General features: G+C 33.8%; 1 protein-coding gene across 1 annotated transcript; it reads right to left on the bottom strand.

Annotated features, from left to right (window-relative positions):
- Nucleotides 1-2,214: 2,214 nt before the first annotated feature.
- LOC139697309 (snRNA-activating protein complex subunit 3-like) lies at nucleotides 2,215-17,951 on the bottom strand. Its single transcript, XM_071595979.1, has 8 exons — nucleotides 17,662-17,951; nucleotides 17,435-17,493; nucleotides 16,730-16,893; nucleotides 12,510-12,610; nucleotides 11,170-11,320; nucleotides 6,955-7,202; nucleotides 5,460-5,567; nucleotides 2,215-2,377 (listed from the first exon to the last, which is right to left on the bottom strand). The coding sequence occupies exons 1-8, from the start codon at nucleotides 17,853-17,855 to the stop codon at nucleotides 2,215-2,217; spliced, it is 1,188 nt and encodes a 395-aa protein (XP_071452080.1). The 5' UTR covers nucleotides 17,856-17,951.
- Between the last annotated feature and the right edge of the window lie 112 nt (nucleotides 17,952-18,063).

The following is an 18,063-nucleotide window of genomic DNA, read 5'->3' as shown; positions in this document are numbered from 1 at the left end:
AACTACATCCACTGCCAGTCAATGAATATCTAATTGTATTTGTGTATGTATATTTTTCATTTTAGGAGTATATTTTTCAGAATAATTGAAGTTTTTACATAATGAAATATTCTAATTACCAAAATTAGCTTTTTTAATGATGAAATATGTGACTTTTTATAAAATTGTGCCTGATTGATTAAGTGTGTTAAATATTACCAAGTTTGTTTTATTATTCCACATTGCCTTGAATATTTATATTGGAGGAACCACTGAAATCCAATGGATTCCAAATTTAAATGTTTCTGTAATGTTCAAATCTTTATGAACTGTGTTTCATGATGAATAATAAGAATTAAAAATGGTCAGCGACTTAGCCACCTTGAAACACCAGTGACCATTAGATCCACCCCTTTCTTTTTCACACTCCTCTCTATGCACCCCCTATCGCCTTCCTCCCCCACAAAGATTATAGTTTAGGGTCTCTTAAGCCATTTATCCAAATAGATCACTGAAGTTATGAAAGGTTGCATGGGTGGGTAACCTCCATGCTTCTATTGTGATGCTTTAGTCCCATATCTGCATGTGGCTGGCTGGTAAAATAAGGATCAGCACAATGGACCATGAAAATACAGACCTTCCCCCCAGCATTCTATCATCTAAGAATTAAAATCTCAAGTGGAAACAACAGTAAACCTCAGCCCTAAATCAGGCAAACATCTCTACCATCTGATTTAGGTTAGTACCAGCTTCACAAATTTATATGAAGTGTGTAAAGTACACATTCTTCAAATACGAGGGTCATCCGGAAAGTAGTACCCGTTCGTGCCGCATGAAGTGCTGACGACGCGAGTAGCCGCTGGACGAGGTCAGATAGCTTCAGTGGCTTGTCTGCCTTCTCTGAGCCAAGTTGCGTGACGCTAGCATTGCCTGTGTTGTTTCTGTGATTGTTTACAATGTTTAAAAAAATTGAGAACGCCGCCAGTTGTGAAGTGAGGGCAGTGATTAAATTCCTCAATGCAAGAAACGTTCGCCCATGTGATATTCATCGCCAATTAAAGGAGGTGTATGGAGACAATGTAATGGACGAGTCGTCTGTTCGGCGGTGGTGTCGCAACTTCAACATGGGGAGGGGGAACGCACACGACGATGAGCGTTCGGGGAGACCGTCTGTCATTACAGACCAACTGGTGAGCTCAGTTGACGAATTCGTGAGGAACGATCGGCGCGTCACAATTGATGACATCTGTGAGCATTTTCCCAATGTTTCTCGAACAATTGTTCATGAAATTGTTAAACACCATCTGCATTATGCAAAAATTTGTGCAAGATGGGTCCCTCGCGTATCTCAATGAGCTGGCGGCGAAGGACTATGCAGCAGGAATACAGAAACTTGTCACACGTTATGACAAATGCCTTAATTTGCTTGGAGATTATGTTGAGAAGTAGTTTAAAGTATCCTCTTTCAAATAAAATTTTTTATGTTTGTTAATATTTACTTTTGTGTCTTTATTTCGCGAACGGGTACTACTTTCCGGATGACCCTCGTACTTTCTCAACAAGTGATAATCTGCATATTGTGCCAAGAGTATGCAACATTTAGAGAGAAAGTGAAGATGTGGAGATGGTAAATTGATATTAATTATATGCTTTTCAAATATGGCAATAAAGTGATAGATTCTAAACATTCAGAATAAAATCAATTGGTTGTCACCTGATATGTCATATTACCAAGAAAATAGCATGGGAGATTATCTTTATAGATTATCTTAGATTGTTCTCTCAGATTTAATGAACTAATAAAAACTAAAAAGGTTTCCTATAGTCACAACATATTTAGAGAACATGCTTATCATAGCTGTGAAAATAATCAAGGCATATCAAATTTAGCCCCTCTTCGTCGTACTTTTTGGGCTAATTTATGCTACAAAAAATATTTTTATATTGAATAGGTGAGGGTGGAGCCCTTCTCAGCTCATTAGATATCCAATGATATCTGGCAATTATGTAACTGTACTTTAAGATTCAACAGATTCTTCAGAAGTATTACTGAAAATCTGTATTGATGTGAATATTTTGTAATGTATGGTTAAAAACATGAAATTTCTCGATATTGATGATAACATGAGTAACTCCAGTTTGTGTATGTATAGGATGTGGAAGCAATATAAATTTCAACTGAATTTCCAATAAATTGTTTATTTAAATAGAATGTTTCATTTTTAAAGCGATACATTATTCTGTAAATACTTCAGGGGAAATGGAAGAGGGGTCAATGTATTCATAGAGAAAAAATTTCCCTATTTTCTTCTTATTTTTATAACAGTACATTTTTAAGCAACGTTCACACAGATGTACCATACTGTAAGGAACCCGGTCACAAGAATGTAAAATCCACCTGAAAAAGGTAGAGAAAATTTTAATCAAACAATATAAAATAAATTTTAAAAACTAATAAATATCTTTAAATATGAAGATCATAATTGAAAGTCTATGCAAATTTCATAGAGGCACTACCATCAGCACATATCTGAGACTTTTCAAGAAACTTAAATAAATATTCAAAAACCAATTTGCATTTATTTACTATATTGTCTTTGCAGTCTCACATTTTTGGCCAAATTAAATGCAGTTTTACATAAATAATTTTGCATCACTAAAAGGATCCAGAGAAGTTTTTAACCACCGTGAAATTGAAATTTACGCTTTACCAAATTTTACATTATTCTTTTATGGTCCTGACTGACCTACATTTAGAACTATGTAGTAAAAGCCTAAAGTGTACAAGCTAACTTTCATCCCACTTTAATTTGTATCAATTGTATGTATTTTAATGCATTATAATCTTTTTTCTCTAGTGAACTAATTACCATATTGTCCCATCAATAACGCATCCTATCTATACTAAAATGTTCAGATGATCGAAAAAATGACGATGCACATTATGTAATGAAAATTGAAAAAATCCAAACATGTAGTTTTACACACTATAAATAATATTTACGCACAAATATATATGTATATACAGAGCCTTCTATGAATGTTCAAGATAACATGGTAGGTAGGCATGTAAGGTAATTTATCATGTAGAGGAGTTTGAAAGATTGTTTAAATGCTAGTGAAAATGATAATTTATGAAATTATGCCTTTTGAACACTGACACCACAATGGTAATTTATTAGATAAAAATATGATTGGCTTCTGACCTTTCTTCTTTATAAAGCCCTTAAAAAATTCATCACTCGGCCTTTCACAACACCACAGAGCAACTAAATTTAAACAGTCAAGAGTATAAATAAATAGGAGTTCATTAGATAAGTTTGTAATCAAAGAATAAATAGCCAAAAATATGTTAAGGAATGGAAAATTAACAGAAAAATCTCCTCAATATGCAATGTTGTAAGCTGTGATCATGATATATAGTAGCAATATACCAGGGACCACTTCCTTCCTCCCAAAAAAAAAATTATCTGCGGAGAACATTGTATTAGAGAACAGGTCCTCGAGCTTTGATGGATAGTAGTATAGCATCTCTACCTTGACATGACCTTTCAAAGGTCTCTCTCTTTAATTTTCTCAACCACGGCCATCTCAACTTCCATAGAGAGAACAAATCAGGGTGACCAACCTCTCCACCTTTAAAGCACCCATCACTGATAGCCACATCCATGTCTTCATGAACTACATAATGCTTACATAATGAAAATTAAATCAATATTTTCTAAATAACTTCTACTGGAAAATAAGGCACTGCCTCCATTTTTCAATTGTAATGAAGGAAAATTAAATAAGATAGCTCAAACTTGGGTTAAATCAACATACACAGTAGCTTTCTTGGGTTGAACTGATATAGAGTAACACTTACAATGAACCATAATAACATAATTGTACACTTTAGTTATCCTGGTAAATTATTTGGGTATGGAAGAAAAAAATCTTGGATGATCAACATTCATTTGCTGGCTACATTGAAGCAGGGGAGAAAGTAATGGATGTAGATTGGACAGAAGGTAATGCCTTTGGCTATGAACAATGCACAATCCTCCTATTGAATAGTATAAAATCAAAAAGTAGGCACTCTGCAGCAATTATAATAAAACGACAGAATTAATTTTGGAACTATGCACCTACTTTATTTGGCAAATGTAAAGACAACCTGCATTGTGTAAACGCTTCATCATTATGCTCGCACTAGTCTTGTGCTATTATTTATTAGGACAGGCAATCACAGCATCTCTTTTTAACCATTTATGGTCAGTTTTGTTTTTGCGATTGCCATTTTTTCCTGTATAAACACCATTAGTCAGGTCAGTTAATGATGTAGTTACATTGAAACAGGTTGTATTAAATTTTATTTTGTGGAAAATGGCCAATATTTAATTAATCATGATATTCCACCATATCACGCCTGAAACTTCTCTTTTAATTAGTAGGGGATCTGAGTTTGGCACGTCTGACTAAAAAAGACATCCTTCGGTACAATGTATTGTACAAAGTGTTATCAAGTAATCTGATGATAACCTGTACATCTATAATTTATTTAGAAATTAATTCTATCTATTCTGAAACATTAACCGAATTATAAAAAAACACAGTCCACATTTTTGTATATTCAAGCAATTACTAATAACCTTGACCATTGCAACAGTTCCAGGGCAGAATTTATTTTGCTCCCTTGGGGATCCTTGATAAAATCATGGGCCAGCTTAAAATCAATACATGTTTGAAATTAATCATTATGGTAAGTGAAATCATGATTGTTATTGAAGTGCAAGAGCTTTTTTTCTTTGACTTCCATCTCTCTCTCCCTCCAACAGAATTTCCAACACCTCCATCAAGGTGCATTGTCTGTTTTTCAACATATACTTGATTCAGTTACAATGATTTGTTCCAGTACTTGGCATTTTTGTAAATAGAAAATTGGCACACCATTATATTTAAAAATCACGAGTGCTGTTAATGAGCAGTGCAAATAAAAGTGGACTACTTTTTAGATGCAGAAACAATTAATGGTTATCTTTGGGGAAAAAAATCTAATCAACATCCTTAACAATCTAAATCCATTTCGATATGTGTATGCATTTGTTGGAAACTCATTGGATATCATCTATTATTGACTCAATATTGCACTGCACAAGAGGGTGAAAATACTTGACTAACAAATGCATAGAATCATGAAAATTGACTGGCAAAAAATATGAAACAATAAATATAACAGTTAGTAATGCCAGTTATGTTTTTTCATCTCCAATCCCAGGTTTTGAGGAGTTGTGCATTAAAATATACCCAATTAATTTTTTGCATGACCTGGTCATGTAGAATTATAATTTATAAAGACTTACAAAATAAATCTCTCCTTAATTACATGCCAAATTAAAAATTTGGCTATTTTTTATTATTAGCCTACTAAAGTTAATACGCTAATTTTCTATTTTCTTAATATTATAAGCTACGAAAATTGAAATTTTTCATAAACTTACATAGATACATACTGCCCACAGAAGTTGCATAAAATTGAATATTTTTTATAAAGATAAGAAAGAACAGGATACTCAATGGCACACAGAGAGTCTGATGAATTGATCAATCTGAAAAAGAATACCAGAAAAAATGCATAATATTCACAAGATCCAATTATTAATCAACATACATGTATGTCATTGTATTTCAAGGGGGACAATATATGCAAAAACTGTTTTCATGATCAAAAATGGCAATTACATTAAAAATGACCCTGACACAGTTGATTCTGTAAATATACGACCATAATTTTGATTTAAGTGAATGTTGCCACACAAGTTTTATTCACAGTACATTAATACTTCCATAAGATTCAACAAATCTTATCCCTATCACATAGAAGTTCACTGATATCAAAGATAATTGAATTAGAGTAGACTTACTAATATTTTTAAACGAAAATAAATAAATTTGTTCACTTCTAATATGAGAGTATGGTGAATGGAGTTTTGTATTTATTCATTATTTTCAATTATTTTAAATTTACAAATATTTTTAGAAATCAAACTGCAAAATTCAATTTCTTTGAATAAATTATTGAATAAATAACACATTTATAATAATTCACCCATCAGCCCTGAGGACGATGCTCGAGTCGAATGTCGAAACGTCAGCCTACATGGCCCTTATCCAATGGGAGGCCCGAGAAAACTTCATTAAAAAGATTTTTTTATACTCGAGGGAAAAAATATAATTGGCAGGAAAGTTCATATCCAAATTCCTTGGTGAGCTTCCGAGAACAAAACAAATTTCTGTTAGCTTTATCACCTTACACTCTCACCAATGAGAAATGCTCACCAATGCATTTAATTTGATTCCAGTCAAGTGATTACATTCACAGAATGAGACATCAGATCCTACTAGTATTATTCCTGAATTTATACCTTCTTGAGCTGGTAAAAGTAATTCATAACTTTTATACACACATTTGGCTGATTACACAATGTACCAGTCTGGGAAAATGATTAAAATTTATTAAATATCCATTACTAACATGTATGGGAGGCTGAAACAGAAGTTATAAAATTCTTTTGGGAAAGATTGCATATTTTGGGTGTTTTCTGTAAAATTATCAAAAAAATGCAAATGAATAGAAAGTACCATTCCCTTCTACACCTACATTATAAATATTTGGCAAAAAATTTCAAAAGAGCTAAAACAAGTGTTGAATTTACCATGCCCAAAATGATAAGAACAAAAATTTATGGTTTGATGCTTTTACATTTAGAACTTTTTGGAGCATAATTTTGCATTATTGCTCATTATGGTGTCATTTAAGCATTATTTCCTTTTAAGAAAGTATTACTTTAAAATCGTAAAAGTTTTACTGTACTAAAGTCCAACCACTGTTTTCTTTCAATGGTTCTCTTTCCACATTCATCTCTGATAATAAGTCGACACTAGTCGTTCTAGTAGTACGAACGTTCAAAATATGATAAAAAGTATAAAATGTACCTTGCATCAGAGAAGACCACCACATGTTCACAACTTCCTTGATGTACATAAACATATGGGTAACCTAAACGAAGATTCAAATCTTCCAGTTTAGCATTCTCCATGGGCACTGAAGTTGCATTAAGGGGTCTACCAGGAAGACCTTGCAACCAATTAATAATCACTTTGCTATAATCTTGGCAGAGAGGATGTCGCATGTCATTGTAGAATGTGTCCCCAATAAAGAAAAATCCAGATGGATACAGTTCCTGTAAATAAAACGTGACACTGTACATAAGTTTAACTTTTCCATCATTATCTCAAAATACATCCCATATTGAAGTGCTCAAATTTAGGAACAAGAAAAGCATTAGCCAACTCTGATGAAAAACTTCCATTTTTAAGATAGATTGATAACCAAACACATATCAGAAAACTCCCTGAGTTTACTAAGGAATATTTACATGTTATCAGAGCAATCCACAATCCCAAATAGGTATATTTTTGAGCAAATATTGGGCATTTGGCAAACTGAAGGTCAAAAATGAAAGCTTCATTCCACAGTAGAAGAAAAGGTGAATGTGATCGACCATCCAAAACAGGATGGAATGAGACAGTCCATGGAATGAACTCTTATATTTTACATTGATTTATATGCAAAAAGTTGTTTCACCAAACGAGTATTTCTTTTTACGAGAAAGATCTTGGGAAGAATTATGCTCATTTAATGAGGTTCCACAGTATAATTTGTTAAAACATAAAATTAAAATTTCAGAGAGCAAATGTGTAACCCTTTTGCTGCTGTTAATGTGTGAGGTGCACTGAAAAAGTAATGAGAACCTTAAAGGGGGGTTGTTTTACAAGCATGGTTGAGATTAAAAACGCATCACTGAGAGAGCTAAAAACCATACCACAGATGAAGTTTCATAAGTGTTTTGAGGACTGTAAAACCCTCTAGAACAATGAATAATGTCTAATAGGGACTAATTTGAAAGGGATAACAACTATATAGATGAATTGATAAAATTTTTCAAGTAATTCAAATTCTCATCATTTATTAAACACAACTTGAACCCTTTTGTTCTGTACCTGTAGTACGAGTCATATGCTGTGGAGGACATTTTTCCCTTTTCCAAATCCACGCTCCTTTCCAGTGAAAGAAGCTTGTAATTCCCTACAAATTTGTTAGTCATACATTTTCACATCAATTTTCAGGAATAGAATCTCATTTCCTTTGAAGTTGCCAAGTTTATAGTCCCTAACAATAATCCCATTATCATGCATCTTTGTTTTTGGCCACCTACCACATAGCGGTGACTCCCTTAGAAATCTCAAACGGTAGAATATCTCATTAAACACCCCAATCATGAATGATAGATGTGTGCCTTTTATTAAAAACATAAAACTCATGCTTCACAAGGATGATGTGGATATTTTATTGGCATCCCATGAAATGTGTACAAAGTGCATGGATAATATTTTTTCTGGCTCTTCTGAAGCAAGTGTAAGCAATGAAAATGATTCTGAAGACAAGAGCCTCTTAGTTAGTCTCTTGTCTTCCAGTACTTATTGAAGCAGTAAGGTATTTATCCTACATGGTTACCATTTGGACTTATCCACCTCTAGTATAAAGGACAACAGTGGCACACAGAACAGTTGTGAAAGTGACTACTTGGGGTTATTACTTGATAGGTCCTTGATGGATTATATTGAGAAAAAGACCAATTATTACCATTCAAGTACAGTGAATTCATCTGTGATCTCCAAAATATGGTAATCTAACATTACTTTCTTTTAAATTTTAATGAACATTCTCTAACTCTAAAATTAATTAATACAAAATTTCCATGCATTCAAACAGTGACTATATTAATTTATTATTATTTATATAAATTTAAAAACAGGAGAGATAAAGGAAACTGGACGGTACAAGCAAAAGGTTAAAGCCCTTATTTTCATGTAAACTATAAACCACAGCCTCAATTATTGCAATCTCAATACTGTTTCTCATCTACATCTACATAATACCCCGCAAGCCGCCGCAAGGGCGTGTGGCCGGGGGAATCTCCAGATATAGGATCAAGGGTAAAGAATGTGAAGACAATGATGCCTAGGGCATGAATTGGAGGTGTCTCATGAGCACATCTCCAAATAAGATTGGGAACTTCCCTAGGGAAAATGTGTCAGCTTCAGATTTTTTCAAACCATCCAAAGAACACCTTGAGTAACAGTGGACACTCATTATTTTCCAGGTCACACTTTTCCCCATTGAGATGCCAATGCTCTAGAATGTAGTAAAGGCCATCAGGATTCAACGGCTAGCCAAGAAATTTACTACAAGATCATCAACATTGTGTGTGAACGTGACATCTGGGAGAGAGAGAGAACCTTACCACCTCTGTATGAACATAATCCATATTAAAGGCCAATAGAATAAACCTATGATGAGTTACATTCACTTGATTATTATTGCCATCTACTCAGTTGTTTAGTTAAGTTCACACTCCAGCAAATGGGAGTATTTTAATGCGTGCTTGTACATTCTTAGACAAAAAGGTTTGTTACCATCGGTTGAACTTTTGGTGCAGGTTATGAACTTTACGAGGCCATATTCAAATTCTGGTGTGAACACAAGAGGGATGTTTCAGGGATGAACCCATATTGGGCAGGAAAGAGAACTCCAAGGTGAGTGATGGGACACTCAGTAGGATTTCTCGGCAGGAAGACAGGGCAAGAACGAAGTGGATTCCTGATGGGTGAGTCATATGTGCCATGGGGTTTTGAAATAATTTTCAAATGCCTCTTATTGTTTCTTGCAGACTAGATGTCCTTGGGGGTGGAGGATGGGTTTTCGAGGAAGCAAGGAGAAAAAATATGATAACAGTAGCAGCTTATTCATGATGATGAGGGACCAGGGCAGTAATCCGCAACCTTCTTGTATTATCTGTAAAACATTTTGAGACCTTGTGGGTCACTCTAGCAGAACTCCAGTCGATATGGAAATTGATGTATGCATTTGAATTATTTAATTACAATAGTAGACACAAAAAAGTCAAAAATATAAATTTTTCATTTACCAACAAAGTTAACATTCATAACTCTCAAATTTTACTGCTAACAAACTACATTTATCTTTCTTACTCACTGGTGGGTTATGAACATAAGAAACTTTGTTGGAGAAAACTTGAGAGGATCAAAATATTCAAGAGGCTTTCATACCCTCTTTACCTCTCACCCTGAAACATAGTACTGAATGGCTAGCACACGCAGTATTGTCAGCACATCAGAGACAGTCAATTTTAAAGATCTTCCAATTTTCCCCACTGAGAGTGGCAGATTTTTGTCTGGGACAAGGCCTACTTGGATATGAGGAATTAGGAAGAGCCCATGATACCTATTTCACTATTAAATTATGATTCAGTGGACTAACAAGAGTATATCCCTGGGGAAAAGACCAAATTCTGAGTATCTTTGAGCAAATCCTAAATCTTGATTTCAAGTGGCATACAACTGAAACAGGAAATTTTGTGTGCACCTGATCCTATGTCCCCTTTATGCTAAGAAGCAGACTCAGGTACTCAATTAAATTGTGGACCTATTACAAACTGCCTTAAAGTACACACAATATCTAATGACTTTGCTCTGGGAGTACTTGCAATATCAAATTAAGAAAGGTCAAAATAATACGGTTTAACTGAAGATGGTTGTTTGAAAATTCTACTTGATTCTGAAAAATCTCTGTTCAGTAAAAATTTCATCGAGGAAAAATCTGTTCTTTATAAAATGATTCACGATTTTAACAAATATTTCAGGGGCACAATCACCTTTTTCATCCAAGGGAAGAAGACTGAGTCTTCCTCCAGTCTTCTTGGTGAATTTGGCATATTTACTTTCAAATCTTATGTCGATGCATGTCAAGTCTAAATATTAAGCATTCCAAGTTATGCTACTGGATTGTTAGAAGCATTCTGAAATTATGAAAGCCATTAAAATATGAAAGAATTCAAGCATTAAAAATTTATTTCCATTGGCAAAATTTATATTGATTCCTGATCAACTACTTATTTGTTTTATTGTAATCAATGCATTCATTTTCTGAATATGACCTTAAATCATTTTTTCATGATCAGTAATCAGAGGAAGGATAGCAATACATATGTACATTGGATGCTGACTCACGCTCGATATTTAAGCCAAATTATGACAACATGTTTAATGCTCTCATACGATACATACCTTATTACTCAATGTAATCTCATCATCTAAATTTTCACTTCTATCACCAGGCACAGAATAGTCATTGACACAGAAAATAATATCCCGCAAGCTTGTCAAAGACTGTTCACCCAACAGGTTAATAATTTGTGCCAGCACTGGTCCCATTTTCCTAAAATTAAAACAAAAGAAATCATTTATTAAATGGTGTAAGTGAATCAATACATGTGAAATTTTTCTATCCAACTGAAGGAGTGAAGAAAAGTTCATCTTATGGGCCAGGAAACACAATAACAAAATTTTTCAAATAAAACAAGGAAGATTAATACAGGATAGGAAGGAATTTTGTTAATATATGTTTTCCAAATGCATACATGTCGACAGTACAAGTAACCATGATCACACCAAACATTCAATTCATAAAATGACATTGGCATTTCAAAATGAAAAAAAATTACCATGAAAATATTATTTTTTCCAAAAAATCATATCAATGTAATTTCACACTACTTGCATTTGATTGCACCTAATCTTGATGACTCTCTTTGGTCATAACAATCTCATTTTGAATCAGACAATATTCCAAAAGAGAATTTCCACAGAAACATCTATAATCACCTCCATGGGAAGTTAATATTGGTCAGTGTGTGGTAGTAAAAACATCTAGGAGGTGATTTGGCCAACCACATACATATGATGCCATTGACTCCAAAGAGTATAAAAAGAGACATAAATAAAAATATTTTTAGCCCATCCACCATATGAGGTTATTTTCCCAAGAATATTTTACCCGTTATTATTTTCCCTTAAATTTATTTTTCTTTCATCCAAAACAGGAAGTGTAGCTTTGGAAGGAGTGCACAGTGCATGGTATTATGAAAGATAAATGGAGCTTCCACTCAACTTGGCATTACATAGGGAATGAAAAGACAGCAAAATTCTTTGCAAACCATCATAAGGCTAGGTAAAGCTTTCAATTCATTTGGACACATGTCAAAAATAATGACAAAATATTATCGTTTCTACCTTAAAATAATATCACATTTGAATTTCAGGAACCATATTTTTGAAAGTGACGTATGAAGATTTCATAAAATCAAGATTGCAACATAATAAAAGTTATTGAGGAATATATACTATCAGACCTTCCAGTGAGAACTGGCATAAATCTGACAGCTGGCTTTCATGGTGAATGGAGGCCTGTGTATGGGTGCCTTGATAATTAAAGATCACTCTCAAGATATTACTCTAGGATCAAGAATCTGCCTCCAGAATATCAAGAAAAATTATTTGAATCCAGCTAATGTTGTACATGAAAATGATCAAGAACACTTCTTAGAGATCAGTTGAACAATTCTTACCTTTTAGAACCATATTTCTGCTGAAATGGATGATACAATCTGACAGTGAGCAATAAATGCTGCATTGGCTTCAAATTAACCTCTTTAACCAAATCAGCTGGCTGCAAATAGTTAAAAATATCATTTCAACTTTATGTAACATCACCTGAATTTTGAACAATCAAATAAATGCACTTTCATTCAATCAAATTAAAACTAATTCTATCAAATTTTAATCAAAATCATACCATAAAAAGTATTGCTATCAAATGCATATTCAACAGGAGATATTATTATGCTTCAAAATAGTAATGTCAATGTGCAAGAATGGATAAAGAATGAATAACTGATCCAAGTACTTTTCCATTTGATTAAAATTTTTTTAATTTACGACTGGGTTATGATGTATGACATCATCATCAGGCATCTGTGGACCTGATGATGATGTAATACATCGAAACCCAGTCGTAAAATAAAAAAATTTGATCAAGTGGAAAAGTGCTTCCATCAGTTATTCATAATGTTCGATTTCCACCACATCACGCCTGAAGCTACTCAATAATGGAGAAGGAAGTTCATAATAGCAAGAATGTTATACCATGGAAGGGTCATTTCATTATGTGCATTCCAAATTAAATGCACTGCAAATTTCATAAATCTATGTTTAAAGTAGACTAGATTCACCATTTACTGCATTTTCTAGCATACATGAAGCAATTTTAGCTGCAAACTATTTCGGTGTGGAGACAGACAGGTAATGGGTTCTCACGACAGAATAAAGGTGAAGAAAGCATGGTAGTTTAAAGAGGTACTTGAAGTGTATCTTACAATTCTCAAAAAGAATTATGGGGATCGAGATGGTGTGCTGGCTAATGTGCTGCCTTCTTACCCAGAGGGCTCAGGTTCGAATCCTGGAAGTTGCAGATCTTTTTCAGTGGTATCCTTATCCCTACTTGAGGTGCTATGTGGAGAGCACTTTAAGTGAGTATGCCATCCATCGGATGGTACTTTAAACTGTAGACCCCTTGTGCCTTTCACTAAGAGGGGGTTAATGTTGATGCCAGATTTCTCTACACCCTTCCTCCTTTCCCATTTATTCATAATGGTGTAAATGACCTCAGCCATTTGTTGCCTCCTCTAAAGCTGCTACTACTAATTAGACTACTTATCAAGAATTATCCCTAATTCTATTCCACACTATGCATATTATTTAGTTTATTTTCTTGTTTTCAAAAAGTTACCCCATGAAACTGTAAACTTCAACGAGAAATTTAACTGTCGTGACAGAAAAAATTGTGTATCTAGATCAATTAAAACACTATACTAATCACACTTCAATATGAATTTTAACAAATATCAACTTTCATTATTTTACTAATATGCATTTGTGCCTGGCTTATAATGATACTTTTCGCTATCATTGCAGCACACAATAATACTTTCTTAAAAAAATGTCTTCTGTGGTATGATTAAAACCTAGAATGTTGAAATCTGTACTCTGTCAGGAGCCTGCAAGGCAGACTGCTTTGGCAATTAAAATTGCAAAACTGCATGCTTCATCCATAGTTTCCTGGTACTTAATCTTAAACTAATACAGGGTGCGACACTTAATTAAGGAAAAATTTCAATTTGAATTTCCTGCCATATCATAGTTCCACTGGAGATTGCGATTGGCGTTCTTGAAAGCTATAGGCATCTAGTAATCAGTCATAACCTCAAAATGGCCGATATGTTATGCACAACAGCAGAGTGCAATCGAAGAGCCGGTATTATCAAAAGTCTTCCCACTGGAAGTTTATTCCGATTCTTCTGGTACCCCAGATCGACTGTTTATGATATTGTGGCTAAGTATAATGCTTGGGAGAAGTCTGGGGAAGGTATTACTGACCCAGTGATGAAACCCATGCTTGTCTGGATTTAAGCACCGCACCCTGTATTGATACATGCAGAAAATGGTGCATTTCGTATAAAATCCAAATATTAGATAATCTAAATGATAATTGGTATATAATCTTAAAGTTATTGGCATGAGGGTAATCTACAGCATTTCTTCATTGGAAAAGGGGGCGGAGTGACAGCGGTCTGAATAGTGTCCCTTCCAAACAGCAACAGCAAATGACCATTGGAGATCTACCTAATATTAGTACGATACGATAATTAACATTTTAGGTAACCTAAAATTTTTAATAAAACCTAAATTTATACCTGTACTTTGGTATTTTCCACAATTATCGATGACAGCCATGATATCCTCTTTCTTGGAGTTCAGCAAGAGAACAAAGTAAAAAACTTTCCACTTCAACTACCCACATTGGGTAGTAACATATTTATTTTCAATCTCGTATTTCCCACCTCATAAGTTCCTATTCCAGTTGCATTCAAAACATAAATATCTGACCCTAAAGTAACACCGGCATTTATTTCATTTTTAATAAATCTTGAATCTGACTCATCATTGAAAAGTAAACATAGATGTATTCACACACCTTCATGCAATATTAATTATCATATTAGTCCCATGAATATTTCGAGCTTTTCAATCATATAATACACCATTTTAATGTGATATTATTTGGAATAAAATTCGTAATTTAAGGCTTGAAGATGAGGAACTTATCCATTATGGAAAGAAAAACTGCTTTGATGAAAATACTATGCATTGAAACCCGGGTTATAAGTACAAAACATTAAGTGGAATTAATAAAGCTGCATTTTTTCTTTCTGTAACATTATTTGCATCCATCAAGCTTCTGTTAAAGTCTTTCGTTAGCCATACATGAATTTTCTCAAATGCATATTCAGACTTGATGCATTTTAGACAAGTTTGATGTAGCCTTTGCATACAGTGACAAAATGGTTTTCCAGCTTTAGGATTTGCAGTTTCTGGTTCGATGCAAAGGGCAGAATTCATATTTAAAAAAGATTTTAGCACTTTCTAAAAATTGCTTACACTAAACAATTTTTATATTGTCTCAAGGTAACCATTTGAGAAAAAGTTTCAACAAGGACTGAAGAATAGTCATTCATGCATGGAATATTAAAAATTGCAACAAGACCAAATATTTTTCACCTGGAAGATGGCTATAATCTCAGGGTGATTTGGAAAACATCTACTCTCAATAATAAATTATTATTTTTTAAATTTAAATTCCCTCAACAATGTCACGATGATCTAAAGAAACATGCAAATATAATAGTTTATAATCTCATTCCCCTGATGGATTTTTTAGTAGTACAAGTGAAGCATAGGGTTTTACAAAATGGATAATACATAGCAATAACTGAAATATCAAGTAGAAATGCCAACACAAATTAATCATTGCATTAGTTGGAAATACTCAAAGCAACACTTAATTTTCCCAAGGTGATTTATATCTAGTGTATACATGAAGTTGGATTTCATTAGCTTAAAGTGAACAAATTTGAATAAATTATTGAGATACAGCCCTCTTAATGGTTTCCACATTCATGTATATCCCCAATTAATCAGAAAATATTTACTACTCCATTCTCTCCCTATGATAATTGCATATTAATTTTAAACTCTGAATTTCACCCGTACATATAAATGATTTTTGCCTGGGCTTTAGGGATGATTATCAATGCACTAGACTACTACACATAGAACATAGAAATTATTTAGTTAACAGATTGACCATACAATCATGCCAGTTATTACAGTCATTGGAGATGGGCATTTCTTCATAAATGAAATTACCATGAAGAAGATGGCTAAATATAATTCTAATGCAATGCTAAATCAATAATACAGCCATGGTTTGGTCATTCTGAGAGAATGAATAAGACAAATCAATAAACAGATATAAGAGAGAAGAATACTTAACTTAAAGAGGAAGTTTAACAAAAAGCATGGGGTAATGAGTTCAAAGATGTTCTCCTGGCATAGAAAATGAAGGTTTTAAGAAAAAAGATCATGTATGAGGCATTGTATGAATGTGACAGTGGTAAAAGAAGCATGCAATTATAAGGCAGTTTAAAATTAGGCATTTTTATTGTGGTTCCCAAAAAAGGAAAAGTATACACAAATTAGCATATGTACACACCCATCCACACAATAGTTCCATAAATTTTAATATGCAATTGCATATTCTACATTTTTTAATGAGATTATAAATGGCTGAAGAGGAGTTTTTGCTAGCTATTATTGTCAAAATATGTAGTTGTTTACATCATCCGCGAAGAATGGAGGTTTACTCCAGAGAAAATTTTTAAAATATTACCTCTTTTACTCCATACCGAATGTTAGTGCACATTCTATTCTTCTTGGGAAGTAATACAGCTGTATCCTCTTCAAGGTATTGTCCATGAGATGATGACAGGATACGTAGAGTTGACAGATGAGACTTGCCCTCTTCAGTTATGGGATACGAAATGCAGCTATCACCTAACAAAAAATACAGTGAAGGTCAAAACTTAGGAAGTTGTATTATTTGTGCGATTTCCTTTGGTGTGGTAAAAAAATAATTATCCTTCGGTGGAAGAGTAAGCGAGTAAATAGATATCATCAGTATATTGACAATATATAAAACATAAATGTAAAAAATTAAGGCAATACAAATTTTCTTTGATGGGGTACAGAGGTTTAGAGACCAGCTATACCCCAATTGCACTAAGTAACACAAAATCAGCTTGTCAAAGTTAGAAAAGGTGTAGAATATTATGGTACACAAAAGTTATCCATTTATAATTTGATGATAAATCCGCAATGTGGAACAATCAAGTTATTTAAAACCCTGGAGTCATGATTCCGTACCCCTGCTACTCCTCGGTCATTCCGTCATTACAGCACTGGCATACTTATTTGCTAACGATAGAAATAATTTCGCTTGAATTTAAGTATGCCAATACACTACTATATGCCTCTATGATAATAATCTTGAAAAGTATATATAATTATAAGCTCAGCCTTATGTGGTAATGCATACCTGATGACTTTGTTGACGGTTTAACTTTAGGTTCTGCCGGACAGTTGAACTTGTCGACACTATAATACAAGAACACCAAAGATACTCCATCAACCATTAAGGAAGAAAACTGGAAAACTTACCATAATAAAAGAGCAATGCCAAGGTCATACTGGTCGTAATCACAACACGAACAGTGCGCATATCACACATGAATAATAACAAAAACTTGTTCATAATAACTGTACCTGCAAGACTTATATAATTCCGCTGCATCTGCATCAACAATAGCACGGTCTAATATTGTCGACATTGTCTGAATTGGTGTCGATGGATGTAAACGTAACGCATCCATTTTCTGATTGAAATCATTTAGCAAGGTTTTCGGGTTGAATTCCTTACTAACCCACCTCATATCCAAAGGGGCGTATACTTTATGCATTTTGATACAGGAATTCTACCTTCAATACGACTGTCCACCGACGAGTCGAAATCACCCGCATTTGCCCGATGTGCGCACAAGTCAGACAAAACACAAGCGTATTAAACCAGAAAATACATCAATAATCCGTTTGCAAGACTTGATGCAGATATGCAGGAATGCGCGGGATTTGATATTATTGTGGTTATCACGCGTATAGTTTTGGAAA

The sequence above is a fragment of the Hetaerina americana genome, unplaced genomic scaffold, assembly GCF_022747635.1.
Source record: "Hetaerina americana unplaced genomic scaffold, ioHetAmer1.1.p SCAF_1, whole genome shotgun sequence".
NCBI lineage: Eukaryota > Metazoa > Arthropoda > Insecta > Odonata > Calopterygidae > Hetaerina > Hetaerina americana.
The sequence above is the reverse complement of the archived record's forward strand: the minus strand, read 5'-3'. Positions and strand labels throughout refer to the sequence as shown.